The sequence below is a fragment of the Paroedura picta genome, chromosome 13 (assembly GCF_049243985.1).
Source record: "Paroedura picta isolate Pp20150507F chromosome 13, Ppicta_v3.0, whole genome shotgun sequence".
Classification (NCBI taxonomy): domain Eukaryota; kingdom Metazoa; phylum Chordata; class Lepidosauria; order Squamata; family Gekkonidae; genus Paroedura; species Paroedura picta.
Genome location: NC_135381.1, coordinates 8,951,085 through 8,965,585, shown reverse-complemented (window position 1 = coordinate 8,965,585; position 14,501 = coordinate 8,951,085). Strand labels below are relative to the sequence as shown.

The following is a 14,501-nucleotide window of genomic DNA, read 5'->3' as shown; positions in this document are numbered from 1 at the left end:
TGAACAAAGGCGTTATCATTTTAGAGCAGGGCGATGCATAAATTGAGCATCCAGAAAGGACATGCTCCAGGGACTCCAACTCCCCCTACCTACGTGGTCATAACCTCCCAGGTTTTGGGGATTTTCCTGAAGCGCCCCTCCAAAATCACAGATGGTAGAACATCGCCCCTTGCTAGTGTCAATTCCTCCATTGATTTTTAGTGACTCCTTAAGCTAGAGAAAAGCCAGCTAGAAAAACCAATGCTTAAAATACCTAGTTCATCAACAGCTGTCTTAAATCTAGATTCCCCTCCTCCCTGTATAAAGGAGCCTCTGATAGCTCAGCCACTGATAAGCACTCCGGTCAAGGCCCCGCCAATCAACAGCTCTAGGGAAGCAGTGAAGTCGCTCCTGATTAGCTGGACCGATTTCCTGCTGATGGGCCATTCAGCATCCCTCTTCTACCCACAACAGCCTTGGGGCCTTCCTCAATGCCCATTCAGAGCCGGATGCGAAACAATCAGCCGGGTCAAACTCACCGCATTCAGCTTGTCCACTTTTTTCTTCTCGGGAGCTTTCATGGTCGCCGCCAGAATGTCGTCGCCTTTGAATTCTTTGTACAGCTCCGACAAAGTCTCTCGGGTCTCGACATTTGTGTTTTTCAGGTAATAGGACGGATCCGATTTTGCCTTCTCCTCGTCTGCAAGACAACGCTGGCGTGATTGGGCTGCTTCTGGGAAAGGGCCTCTCGACAGCGGAGCCGTTTTGCTCCCCACACGAGGAGCTGGCAGTGAGCCTCCTGGCATGCTTGGAGATTTATTTATTTATTTAATGTATTTATTTATTTAGATTTTTTTATATATCGAAAAAAGAAGAAGAGTTGGTTTTTATAGGCCACTTTGCTCTACCTGAAGGAGTCTCAAAGCGGCTTACATTCACCTTCCTTTTCTATCCCCACAACAGACGCCCTGTGAGGGAGGTGAGGCTGAGAGAGCCCTGAGATTACTGAAGAAGAAAGTTGATTCTTATATGCCACTTTGCTCTACCTGAAGGAGGCTCAAAGCGGCTTACAGTCGCCTTCCCTTTCCTCTCCCCACAATAGACACCCTGTGAGGGAGGTGAGGCTGAGAGAGCCCTGAGATTACTGAAGAAGAAAGTTGGTTCTTATATGCCACTTTGCTCTACCTGAAGGAGTCTCAAAGCGGCTTACAATCGCCTTCCAGTTCCTCTCCTCACAACAAGACACCCTGGGAGGGAGGGTGAGGCTGAGAGAGCCCTGATATTCCTGCTCGGTCAGAACAGCTTTGTAAGTGTTGTGGTGAACCGAAGGTTGCCCAGCTGGCTGCATGTGGGGGAGCGGGGAATCAAACCTGGCTGCCCAGATTAGAAGTCCACACTCCTAACCACGACTAGAAGAGATCATGAACGATTTGTCTTTTCACCTGCACTAAGATTCTCTTGGGAAGCAGCTGCATCTGTTATAGGATGATACTTGGTTTGGATCCTCCCACTGTTCTGTGATTGGCCTGATACCCTCCTCTCCGGCAGCCATTTTAAGCTCTGCAATGCCTCCAAAGCAGCCATTTTGTGGTGGCACAAACTTTTCTCAAATTTGAGACTATTAATTTATAGAATGGCTTTGGAACCCATCGTGAGGTATAATACATGGGAAAACAGCCGCTGAGGAAAGGTTACTTCCAAAAATGTGATGTTCGCCTAGGTACCTGTTCTGGCTGACTTAACTGATTCATACATGGCTTTCTTATTAAAATACACCACTCTTGTGTTTTTGGGAAGTTTGGAATAAATAGTTTATTGGGCTGCCACTGTCGATTCTTGTAGGCTTAATAAGGCTGATCCAGGGTCTATCCTAATTGTCTGCATGATATTTTATCCAGTCAATCTTCAACTTATGCATTGCAGACTTAGGCTTTTCATCATATCCAGCAACATCCCCCCCCCCCACGCTCCTTTCGCTCCCTCTTTGTTTGACATCCAGCCTGAAGATGCATTCTGGTGACCTCAAAAGCTCACTCGTTACTTTGGCCATCACAAAAGAGTTATATGCTTTCCGTTAGCAGGCTACATTTGGCATCACGTTTCTCCTTACCTGGATCCGTCACCTTCAAATTGTTCTTAACGTGGAAAAAGCTGGAGACGTTAAATTTGTCCAAGTTGGTTGGATCCTAAAATAAACACACACAAACAAACAGAGCACAAATGGTGTATCAACGTTATGGAGCTTTGGAGAAAGAACCTATACAATTCTCAGTATATATTTTGCACACGTGATCCACAGGCAAATCCAAACATAAGAGTGTGTATTTAACTTGAGTTACCAGTCCCCAAATATTCAGCCTTCCTAAAAACCCAGGTCCAGCAGAGATTTTCTTGTCCCCAACCTTAATCTCCTGGCACAAGAACAGGAGAAAACATGGTCTCACCAATGACACTCTAGGAATTCCCCATAAGCTCTATAGTCCTTAACACAACAATCAGGAAGAAATCTCACGAGCATCCCCCTGGACATGACATCACATCCTCCCTAATGCCATACTCCCCAGGCACTGCCAAATCTCCTAGTATTTACCCAGACAGTGTTGGGAATCTTACCTAGAGTTCTCCTAGAACTGCTATTGCTCTGCAGACTACAGAGATCAGTTCCCAAGAGAAAATGGCAACTTTGGATGGCAGACTGTATGACATCACATCCTTGATGAGGTCTCTTTCCTCCCCAAATGCTGCCCTCCACAGGCAGGCCCCCACCCCTCACCCCGCAATCTTCTGGAATATCTCAGCAGGTAGCTCAATTTCTAACTGCTGTTGAACATAGTTTGAGACCAGTGGCAGCATTAAGACCAGCAAAGATTGATTCAAGGTGTCAGCTTTCATGTGTGGGTACTTCTTCAGACAAAAGGAAATGGGAATTAAAAATCCATACTTCTAGGTAGGAGGAAAGCAGTAAATTAATAACCTACATAATGAAGACGTCTCATGGATTCAGGGACCAAACTTGCCATATAAGGTTACAATCTGTTTGGGTTCAGTTCTGGGGTGGAAACACGGTGAAGGAAATGAATCAAAACTGAGGATTAATGGGCCGATGCATCTTCAACTGTGGAATACCAAGAGCAATCAACTGAGACCCTGTCCTACCTTGAACATATACCATATTGGGCCATTACATCCACCTTGTTCTAGATCCTATGGAGTTACAACAGCTCTTTAGAGTCTCAGACAGAGTGAGGTCTTTTCCGGCACGTGCCAGAGATTTTACTTGAGAAGCAAGGCTCAACTGCAGAGCAACATCTCGTACAATTTATGCCCTATGGTGGAAACAGGTGGACAAACATGATGGCTTTCTCAACCAGGGTCCTGTGAAACCCTGGGGTTTCTTGAGAATTCCCTAAATGGGTTGGAGTTAAATTTTTAATATTTTTTTTGTTAAACATTTATTGGGTTATCTGATTATATATGGTCATGGCAACCCCCCATAAATTTGACATTAAAATGTCAAATTTATTGCTGGCCAATGATGGGCCTGGAGGGGGTGGTAACGGGAAGGGCCCCAGGTGGGCGTGCCCACAGCTATGCTTCCCAACCATGTTCTGCATGATCTGTGGCTTCTAGAAACCTGAATTCCAGGGTTTCTCAATGGTAAAAAAGCTGAGAAAGGCTGATCTATGAGAATGAAGGACAGTATGGGTAGGCATACGAGTCCTGAACCAGCGGTTGGATTCCTCCTACAGCCCTGTAAGAAGCACCCAGAACTAGACCAGGAAGCAAAACCGCATGAGGAGTTGGCTGTGAACCTTCTGGAATGTGTAGAGTTCTCATTCCTCCTTTCACCGCTGAACTTAGCTCATCAGATCTGAAATGGCTGACGGACTGTTGGGGAAGGGGAAAGGAGATGCTCCCTCTTCCAACATGTGATGCCAGCACTGCTTCATCTATCTGGGGGCACATACATGGTGCAGGAGCAACGCACAGAACACCCACGCATACCAGATGCAGGTGGGTCTCCTCCTACAGCCCCGTAATAAGTACTCAGGATTGGGCCTGGAAGAACGACCACATGAGGAGAGCTGTTTCCAGGCATGCAGCTTGTCCTTGGCAACGGTTTCATTTTATGTATTTGTACACTGCCATTCAGTGTTATTTATTTATTTCCAGTTATGGCTTGAAAAAAACCTGAAATAGTCTCAGGCCATTAGACGTCATCCCTTCAGGAGATTTTGGCATGAACTCCCCGGCCTGCAGAGAGCCAGCGTGGCGTAGTGGTTAAGAGCATATCAAAGTTGTCTGCTTTTTAAATTCCAATATGCGACCAAGTTCCGGTATCGAATACCTTGTTTCCCCTTCGCTTTCATCAGCACAGACAAAAATTGCAGCTGCATGGCATGGCATTCAATACCGGAACCTTGTCATAGTATGTCTTTGTAGATTCCAACCAGTAATACATTTCAATTACTTTGTTAAGCACGTGACGTGCTGCGAGTATCTCCTTTCCCCTTCCCCAACAGTCTGCCAGTCATTTCAGATCAGATAAGCTAAGTTCAGCATTTCAGACGCTTCACAGCCAACTCCTTTGTGGTTGTGCTTCCAGGTCCAGTTCTGGGTACTTCTTACAGGGCTGTCGAAGGAATCCCACCACTGGTTCAGGATTCATAGGTCTACCAGTACTGTCCTACTTCAACTACAAAGAATTACTACCCAAAGTTCTGTGTTTCAGGTAGTGGAAGACCTGGTGTGGCAAGTGCCTACCAAAGGAATCTGTTCCACTTAATATTTCTGGTAACGCTTTGGAGGAGCAGCATGTCTTATGGCTTAAATGTCATTCAGCGCTTAACACTCACTCAGGACGGCTTTCCCGCCCCTGAGTACCTCCTCCTCCTCCTCCTCCTCCAACCGACTTGCCTGTCTGTCCAGCGGCTAGCCAATCGCCTTCCATCCCCCACACCTGACCCCCCTCCTCCTTCTGAGGCTCGGAGGCTGCAGATCCCTGCTGCATGAGAGCTGCCCCTGCCGGTGAGTTCCCTAACAGCTTCCTGCAGCTTTTCCAGGTCCTGGGGAGAGGGGGAGGCCATCCACAGAGTTCTTCCGCTCCACCCCCCTAATCTAACACCCACTGTATTCCTGAATGCAACGGCTTGGCCCCTAGTCGAAATATATTACGTTGGAATCTACAAAGATAAATTGTTTAAGAAGAACTTGTGAGATATATTGAACTGTGGGAAAAACCTGGCTATTTTGAAAAACTTAGGGTGCATCCAGAACTCGTTTTGGCTCCGATTCTTAAAAACAGCTTTGGCTGAAAGCAGCGTCCTCCTGCCTGAAGGCTAGTAACTCTAATGCCCTCTCAAAACGATTATTCTTATTCAATACCACGTACCCGTTTTGCATTTCCTAGTGACTGCTTCAATTTGCAAAAATCCCATTTTGTTTCAAGGTAACCTCGTTGAGTTCCTCAATTGACAGGGTTCCAAAATGAATATTATCCGAGGGGTATCAGGAGGGGGAAGAGTCTAAGAAATGTAATGGGAAGCACATACAATGGTTGGGGGGGAGGTGACTATGAGTAATGTTTGGAGAACTGTCTAATACGTCAACATGGACGGAAATTGTATAATTCTGGATAAATGCGACATTGTGACTTGAGATAAGAAATCGTCCAATATTCCACTGCCACTAACTCACTCCGGAGAGCCAATAGCTCTGTCTCTCATTAAATGATATAATTATGTCTTTCATTCATCCCTGAAATTGTTTGCTTCCACTGGTGAATAAATCTTTAGTTTTATTGCTGGCAGTAAAGCAGAGGCGCATTTACAAAGTCGAGCACTGTCGTGCGTCGGCCGATGGAGGCAATCCACTGGCTTCCTTGTTTTCTCCCCCCTTTAAATTATTTTCTTTTGTCTTCCAGTTTCTGCTTGGGGAGGGGGAGGGGGGGAGAAAGTGGGAGGCAGCCCACAAGATTTGGCTGAAGAAAACGGCCTTTCATTCTTTAGAACGGGAAATCTGTGTATAGGAGGCCAAGTGGCGGAGAATTCCCCATACCCCAAAAAAATACACCCTAGAGAAAGCATTTGGGAAGATGGTTAAACAGTCTGCTGATCTTGAACAGCTCCACTTCACCCCACTGGAAACTGATTGGGGGGGAAGGTATGTTTATAACAGCCTTTCTCAACTTTTTTGCCATTGAGAAACCTCTGAAACATTCTTCCGGCTACGGGAAAGCCCAGAAATGGTGAGATCGTGCAGAATATGGTTGGGAAGCAGAGCTGTGGACACGCCCACCTGGGGCCCCTCCCCTTCTTACCCCCTCCAGGCCCATCATCGGCCACTGGAGGGGGAGGAGAAACAGGTCAACAGGTCAATACAACCATATATGGTCATATCATTCAATGCATGATTAACATATTAAAAATATATATGCAAAATTAATTACCTCCCATTCATTTGGGAAACCCTTCCAGGGCCATCAAGAAACCCCATGGTTTCATGAAACCGTGGTTAAGAAAGTCTTCTCCATCCTTATGCAAGTTCTTGCTCCGTTCATGGAAAAACTCATTCAAGAGTAGGGAGTGCAATGGCTCATTTCTCCTTTTCGAGCAACCCCCTGTGGGGCATCCTGCATCATTCCAGAGGATACCCCCCACAAGTAACTCTTCCAGAGGTGAAGAGGGCTGCAATGAGGATTGGGAGGCAGGAAAGATCTCTTGCATGAATAGTTTGGGGCTGGTTGGATCAACACTGTGTTGTATTCTGTGGCCTGTTTCGCTGTACAATAGCGATCCCCAACCTGTGGGCCGCGAACCACATGTGGTCCTTCGACTAATTGGAGGTGGGCCCCGAAGGGCGCCTTCTCCTCCCCCCCCCGGCCCTTTACTTCATCCCCCCCCCCGGCCCTTTACTACACACTTCGGGTGTCATTGTCTCCCATCCCTCCCAGATGGGACTATCTCGTTGCAGAGAAACAAGCTGAGGGTTCCCATTGATTTGTCATTGTCATGAGTTAAAATTACCATGAAAATAAAATGTTCCTTATGTTCATTGTTGTGGCGTGTCTGTATCTTATTCTGAAGGGATGTTTAAACATTACCATAGCGATCAGAGAGCGTTAGGGCAGTGGTTGAGAGTAGAGGATAAACTACCCCCCCCCCACTGGGCCTCAGTAAAAGGCGGTGAGTGGTCCCCGGTGATAAAAAGGTTGGGGACCACTGCTGTACAAGATCAATGTGATGAGGAATCAAAAACTTGATGGTCTTACGTTAACAGCAAAGGACAAAAAAGAGAGACATTTCTTTCCTTGGTTTTTATTTCTTCCACCAGGACTTCTGCCAGAACAGTTTACAGATATCACCTGTTTTCAATTGCCAATGGCAACTGAAAACAGGTGATATCTGGAAACTGTTCTGGTCAAAGTCCTCATGGAAGAAATAAAAAACAAGGAAAGAAAGGACATTGTTTGAACATCTATTTATCGACACTTTACGGCATTTCTCAACTGTACAAGATTGGCAAAACAAAAGTGCAGTTATGTATTGTTTTACAATTCTGGCGTAATGAGCCATCTCATTATCTTTTGGGCCCAATTAGATTTTCCTCCCATTTTTTAAAAGGTTATTTGTAATAGACAGTAATCACAGGAAACAAAGGGGAAAATTGCAGTTTGCGATCTGATAGCTCAGCCACTGCACACCCGTTCCAATACGTGACAAACTGCTTCTCTCCTGCGAAAATTATTAACAAGTATCTTGCTTACAAGTTACTGTAAGTTAATTGTGTGGAATTCTCCAGGGACTGTGATTTTAGCAGTATCCCTGCTGTTCTGAGCATGCGAGAATTATCTCTGGTTTTGGAAAATATATATCCCGCTTCTACATTAAGCAATGCACCTAAGGCTTAAACAGAACATGACGTACAACCATCAATTATGAACGCGAATCATAAAAATCGCGGTGAAAATAAAAGGCAATTTTTAAAAAGCCAATCAAAACATAAAACATCATTAAACACTGCCAAAGGCCTTTCGGAATAAATGAGTCTTCAAACGTTTCCAGCTTGTAAGGATGCAGGCAGCCCCACAACACTCCACCCCACCCCATGGGGAATGAAACGCCCTAATCTGAGACGGCAGCGTTCCCGTGCCAACAAAAGGGAGAGACAGTCTTCTCTACCAGTCTTCTCTCGACAGTCTTCAAATTCAATAGCAAGCAAAGGTTAAGGTTTTCAATGCCAGATTAAATCCTCTAACAGACCCTAGAACAGTGGTCCTGGGGGTCGGGATTCCTTTGGGGGTCACACGACCCTTTCACAGGGATCACGGCAGGACAAGCAGCTTGGCGGGAGAGGGGGGGTACCGCCTCCTGCAGGCAGAATAGAGCGAGATGGGCATGGTGGGGCAAGAGGCAGAACTGAACTGAGAAACAGTGAGGGGAAAAAAAATTATATACAATCATGAACAATGGATCTTCATGTCATTGGTCAGTTTCGGTTTAATTTCTGTGCAAGAACACTTGCATAATTCTATGGTTGGGGGTCACCACAACAGGAGGAACTGTATTAAAGGGTCGCGGCATTAGGAAGGTTGAAAAACACTGCCCTAGAGAGCCTTAAAAGCATAACTATAGACCTAAGACAGATTCAGATAGGTAGCCATGCAGAACGGAAGGAAGGAAGGAAGGAAGGAAGGAATGAAGGAAGGAAGGAAGGAAGGAAGGAAGGAAGGAAGGAAGGAAGGAAGGAAGGAAGGAAGGAAGGAAGGAAGGAAGAGATCAATCAAGGATCCAATGAGAGTCCCTCCTCCCTCTTGCATCATCAACAACCAAAGAAGTCAACTGGAGCCAACCCCTGTGCTTCTGCAAATACTCCCAAGCCAGCCACTGAACCCAAGAGAAGCGGCTTGTTTTATGACTCCCCTTGGTCTCCCCATCCTCACAACAAAGAGCCTCTCCATTATATAATGCTAATAAGCTGGCTTTTGCCTCCCTGTGACAGATGTTAAAGAGTACGCATTAATGGATTATTCAGTTAGCCCTAAAGGAATACATGAAAGGAGGTTTAACCATTCAAGGCAACCCCCCCCCAGCTTTGTGCATGTTTGTTATCTCTGCTCCTGCCGCTGCAAGGCCGTGCATGCGAATCTTTCCAAATTTATGTATTACTGGCAAACAGCCTGATTTAGGGAAATGAAAATGCACTTCCACGGCCAGGGAAAACTGGAGCGGGAGGAGGCCAGATAAATTTGCCCGGAGACAAAAGAGGAGCGGCCTTCTGAAGCAGGTGTGTGTTAATGCCAATCTCAGAACCCAAGCTAGGGCAGGATTAGATTGTCACATGCAAGCTTTTCATTTGCAAAGGAGGTGACCTTGGCACACCCCACCCCTTGAAAAGGATCTTGGGGAGCCGGGGCCTTCCTGGAGACGTGCTGGGTCAGAGCACCAATCCCAAGTGAGAGGGAGCCGTGATCTAGCTCTCTAAAATGCAGCTTATGAAGTTGGGGGGATGGGTGCCCCTAACCTGGAAGCACAACAAATCTACCTGCAGAAACCTGTCTCTGTATATACATGACATTCCCTGGCCCAGGAGAAAAATCTCTCATCCTCAAAATGTGTTGCAATTTCGTTTGTGCTTGAATCCATGATGTTTTACCACCTTCAAAGCAGAACCGCTATTCCTCTCCACTAACTTCCACGGCTTCCTGCCGGCTTTGTGGAGGTTTTCCACGGTACGTTTACAGGCAGCTGAGGGAGAGCTACCTTAAGTGAGGAAGATGGGGAGACCGTGCGCCAGAGCAGAGACTCACCTGCAGTGTGATAATATCTTGCCGAGTAAAAGGTTCATCGGTCAGCAGGTCCTTGTAGCTTTTTGTTTTTATGTTCAGCTGCTCCACTGCCTGAAGAAAACGAGAACGGGTCAGCAAGACGAGATGTGGAATGAGGGATGGGAAATCCAGAAAAGATGTACCAGGCTAATGCTCGGTGGACGCATCTCTACTCTTTACAATCCTTAGGTGGAATAAAAACAGTGGAAATACTGATGTCTTGAACACAGCATGTAGTCGAATCTAGAACTGATAGCCAGGCACATTAGTAGTAGTAGTAGTACTAGCAGTAGTAGCAGCAGTGATGTGCATGACTTTTACAGAAGGCAAAAATAACGTTCTTATTCCGAAGAGAAACATCTATGTACCGAAAGAGTGAGACAGCGACCCAACTATCGAGTTAGCTGTTGTCTGCAGCCATTCTTCTGTTGTTCGACTGCTGTCCCGGAGGCAAGCAGAGAGGAAGTGTGCTCAAACAACCAGGAAGTCTCCTGCTAAGCCAATCAGGGTGCTGGAGGAGATAATCTCAAAATTATCTCAAAGCCATCCTCGGAAGCCTGAAATGTTGCTGCCTATTCTCCTACCCTATCCACTTCTGTGTGCAAACCTGGCCTTAATTAATGCAAAAGAAATTCCGTCTAAACATCCGGAAGAAGTTCCTGGCAGTTAGAGCGGTTTCCTAGTGGAACAGGCTTCCTCGGGAAGTGGTGGGTTCTCCATCTCTGGAAATCTTTAAACAGAGGCTGGAGAGCCATCTGACGGGGAGGCTGATTCTGTGAAGGCAAAAAGGGGTGGCAGGTTACACTGTCAGCGATAGGGTTGTGGTACAGGGGATTGGACTAGATGACCCAGGAGATCCATTCCAATTCTATGATTCTATGAGGGTTATGAGTGTCCTGTATAGTGCAGTGGGAGGGGGTTGGACTAGGTGACCCAGGAGGTCCCTTCCAACTCTATGATTCTGTGAAATATAAAAGCCTTCTGCTTAAGTAAAGACTTTTTAATCTCCCGACTGCAAGAAAGAATTTTTATACTTCTATTGCATGTGCGTGTTATTGCGTTGACCTCTGATGAAGATCCGATTGATTCCAATGCGTTGTCAAAGTTTTTTGTACTTACGGTGTATGTTTTTAACTGAAATATGTGTGACCTAAAGGAAAAAGAAGTGTTCCCTTTTTACGGTTGCTGAGAAACTCCCAGAACCCACGTCAAAGGAGTGAGCGTCTCAGCACGAAAGATCCCCTGGAACGGGGCCAGGGCGTCCACGAACGTGAGCCTGTCGTTTACTGCAACAGCAGCATAATAAACATTTTGTTCTGAACAAGCAGCAGGTTTCTACCTGCCATCAATGGGAGGGCGGAGGCAGTCTTCCTTCGTGCCTGGATCGAGCTAAGGACCACCTGCCCCCTCCCCCAAGTGACACATTTGCACTGCATTTGAACATCATGTTGTATTGATTGTTTGTGATTCCCACAAGCTGTTTCGGGAAGCAACGCTTGGCTGACGACATCAGGACAGAAAGGGTAACCAATGAGCAGAAGTAGAGTTAAATCGGAAGGAAAGAACAACCATCCCAAGAGATGACAAAGGGATGAGAGCTAAGCAATCTTTTTAAAAAGCCGTCCCCCCCCCAGCATGTATATATCATCACAGCTGGATTCTTCTAGTTTTAAAAGCCATAATTACATGCTTGGAATTTCGGCTAGCCTCCAACACTGCGGGCATACTTTCCTGACAATCATCACGTTGAAAAAAGATTTGTTTACTTTGGGGGCTGATGCCTAATTCAGGGGGCATACTGTTATCTATTTAGTATGTTTTTAGCCTGTCATTCCCCGTAGGAACTGGCATTCCAGATTCTCCCCTTGTCCATTTTACCCTCACAACACCCCTGTGAGGTAGGTTAAATTGAGAGTAAGTGACTGGCCCAAAGTCTCCTGGAGGGATTTGATGCCAAAGGACAGACATCACAATCATAGAATCATAGAGTTGGAAGGGGCCATACAGGCCATCTAGTCCAACCCCCTGCTCAACGCAGGATCAGCCCAAAGCATCCTAAAGCATCCAAGAAAAGTGTGTATCCAACCTTTGCTTGAAGACTGCCAGTGAGGGGGAGTTCACCACCTCCTTAGGCAGCCTATACCACTGCTGAACTACTCTGACTGTGAAAATTTTTTTCCTGATATCTAGCCTATATCATTGTACTTGAAGTTTAAACCCATTACTGCGTGTCCTCTCCTCTACAGCCAACAGAAACAGCATCCTGCCCTCCTCCAAGTGACAACCTTTCAAATACTTAAAGAGGGCTATCATGTCCCCTCTCAACCTCCTTTTCTCCAGGCTGAACGTTCCCAAGTCCCTCAACCTATCTTCATAGGGCTTGGTCCCTTGGCCCCAGATCATCTTTGTCGCTCTCCTCTCTACCCTTTCAATTTTATCTACGTCCTTTTTGAAGTAAGGCCTCCAGAACTGCACACAGTATTCCAGGTGTGGTCTGACCAGTGCCGTATACAATGGGACTATGACATCCTGTGATTTTGATGTGATGCCCCTGTTGATACAGCCCAAAATGGCATTTCCCTTTCTTACTGCTGCATCACAATGAGATTTGGCAGCAAGCTCACCTCGTATGCGAACACATTGCCTGTTGTCTTGATGGCCACGATGTGGGAGTTATTGGTGAACACCGTGAAGAGGACCGGACAGTGGTATTTGCCTGATGTAGGGGGGGGGGGGGGGAAAAAAAGAGGAAGGAACATGTCTATAAGATTGCTCATCAATGGGATTTGCATCTTAGCCTCACGATAAAACCCCCTGAAATCACTAAACTTTCATATTTGCCAGCGAGAAACCTTCAAAAATGAGCATTAGTGGGTCAGCTGGGGAACGATTTTTGGCAACTGATTCATAAGGCTTTGTGAAGGGGGCTGTTTTCCGCGCAGGGGCTTTTGTTTTGTTTGATAAATTTGGCAGTGATGGAGAAACAACACTTTTTAGAAGTGCCAAACTCGGGATGAGAAAGGCTGCTAGTGGTCATGCTTTCCTCTGGCATGAGATGCTGGGTTGAGGGATGGACCAGAACCAATGGGATGAAATTAATTCAAAAGAAATTCTGTCTAAGCATCCGGAAGAAGTTCCTGACAGTGAGAACGGTTCCTCAGTGGAACAGGCTTCCTCGGGAGGTGGTGGATTCTCCATCTTTGGAGATTTTTAAACAGAAGTTGGATAGCCATCTGACAGAGAGGCTGATTCTGTGAAGGCAAAGGGGTGGCAGGTTATAGTAGATGAGCGATTGGGATGTGAGTGTCCTGCATAGTGCAGCTCTGCTTCCCAACCATATTCTACACAATTGCACTACTTCTGGGGTTTCTCAGAGCCTGAAGAATATTTCCGGGATTTGTCATCGGTCAAAAAGTTGAGAAAGGCTGGATTACACCGTGTCCTGGTGCACCACCTGATCCTTCCTCAGCAGAACTCCTTTGAAGGGGGAGGAAGCAAAGATATCAGGGCAGCGATTCTACGAAGCCCCATTTCACATGCAGGGATATGCTAGCAGGTCAACCTGCACAGACGTCTGCCACAAGGCACCCTTCCCTGGCACCCACAGCTCTTCTGACCTACCCTACCACGGGGGAGAAGAATTTCCCCATCTCGTTCTGCCAGATTCTCAGTCCAGTTCCAAACCACGTGGGGTTCTCAACGCTGCTGCTCTCAGTTCCGCTCAGTGACAAGCGCAGGCCAGTAAAGAGCCCCCCCCCCTTCCCCGGGCGCGTCACCGTGCCAACTCACCCTCGCTGTTTTTAGCAAAGTTCAGCTTGATAAGAGATTTGGCGTCCAGTTTCTGCAGGGGTAAACAAACACAGCCGTTAGTCACCGTCGGCCTTGGCGCCGACCTCAAAGGGATGTTAGCCACGAAGCGGCTCAGAGCGAGGGGCAGCTGCTTGCTACAGACGGACACAAAGGGAGAGTCGGCCATCCAACCTGCGCTCCGAGAGGCAGGAATGTAGCCAAAGGGGAGGCGGGAATTCCTGTGGAGGGTCGGGCAGTCGCTTGGAAAAGGGACTTTAATTACCTTTTCCACCCCACTGTCTCTGTACATTAACGCTGGGGGAGCAGCTAGGAACAAATGCTTCCAGTCTCAGTAAATACTGTGGGGATCGTGGGCAGCAGGACATGCTTCCTGCTTCCCGTGGCACAAAAATCTGTAGGGTCACATAGCATGGCGGAAAAGCCCCACTCCCGCTTGAGATCCACCCGTCGGTGGGATGCAAAAGCCAAGGCCATGGGTTCCTTCTTTGCAAACGCACAGCCCTTGTTTCCGTCTTGGGCAATGAGGATTTTGAGTCAAGCATCCCCTTTTTGGAAGTGGCCAGGGTACCCCAAGCTTCCCCAGACCTGGATGGCTCAGGCCAGCCCGATCTGGTCAGGTCTCAGAAGCTAAGCAGGGTTGGCCCTGGCTAAGATGTGGGTGGGAGACCACCAAGGTATTCTAGGATTGCTGTGCAGAAGAAGCCAATAGCAAGCCCCCTTGCTAGTCCCTTGCCTTGAAAACCCCCTGGCATTTTATGTTCACACTCAGAGCTCTGCCAGATTTCCAGATCCTCTCTGGATTCTCCTTCCATACCTGGTTGAGTCAAAAGGGCCCTCAGAGAATTGCAGGGCCATGGTTCTAGACACCCATGACTCTGTTCTTAAG

The 14,501-nt window shown here is 46.9% G+C and overlaps 1 protein-coding gene across 1 annotated transcript in view; it reads right to left on the bottom strand.

Moving 5' to 3' along the window:
- PPIL2 (peptidylprolyl isomerase like 2) overlaps nt 1-14,501 on the bottom strand; it is a 76,494-nt gene that overhangs the window by 45,406 nt on the left and 16,587 nt on the right. Inside the window, exons 6-10 of the mRNA XM_077307548.1 lie at nt 13,595-13,646; nt 12,430-12,521; nt 9,788-9,877; nt 2,090-2,165; nt 519-679 (exon numbers count right to left, since the gene is read on the bottom strand). Of these exons, the coding sequence (XP_077163663.1) occupies nt 519-679; nt 2,090-2,165; nt 9,788-9,877; nt 12,430-12,521; nt 13,595-13,646 (471 nt within the window). The remainder of the gene's footprint in view (nt 1-518; nt 680-2,089; nt 2,166-9,787; nt 9,878-12,429; nt 12,522-13,594; nt 13,647-14,501) is intronic.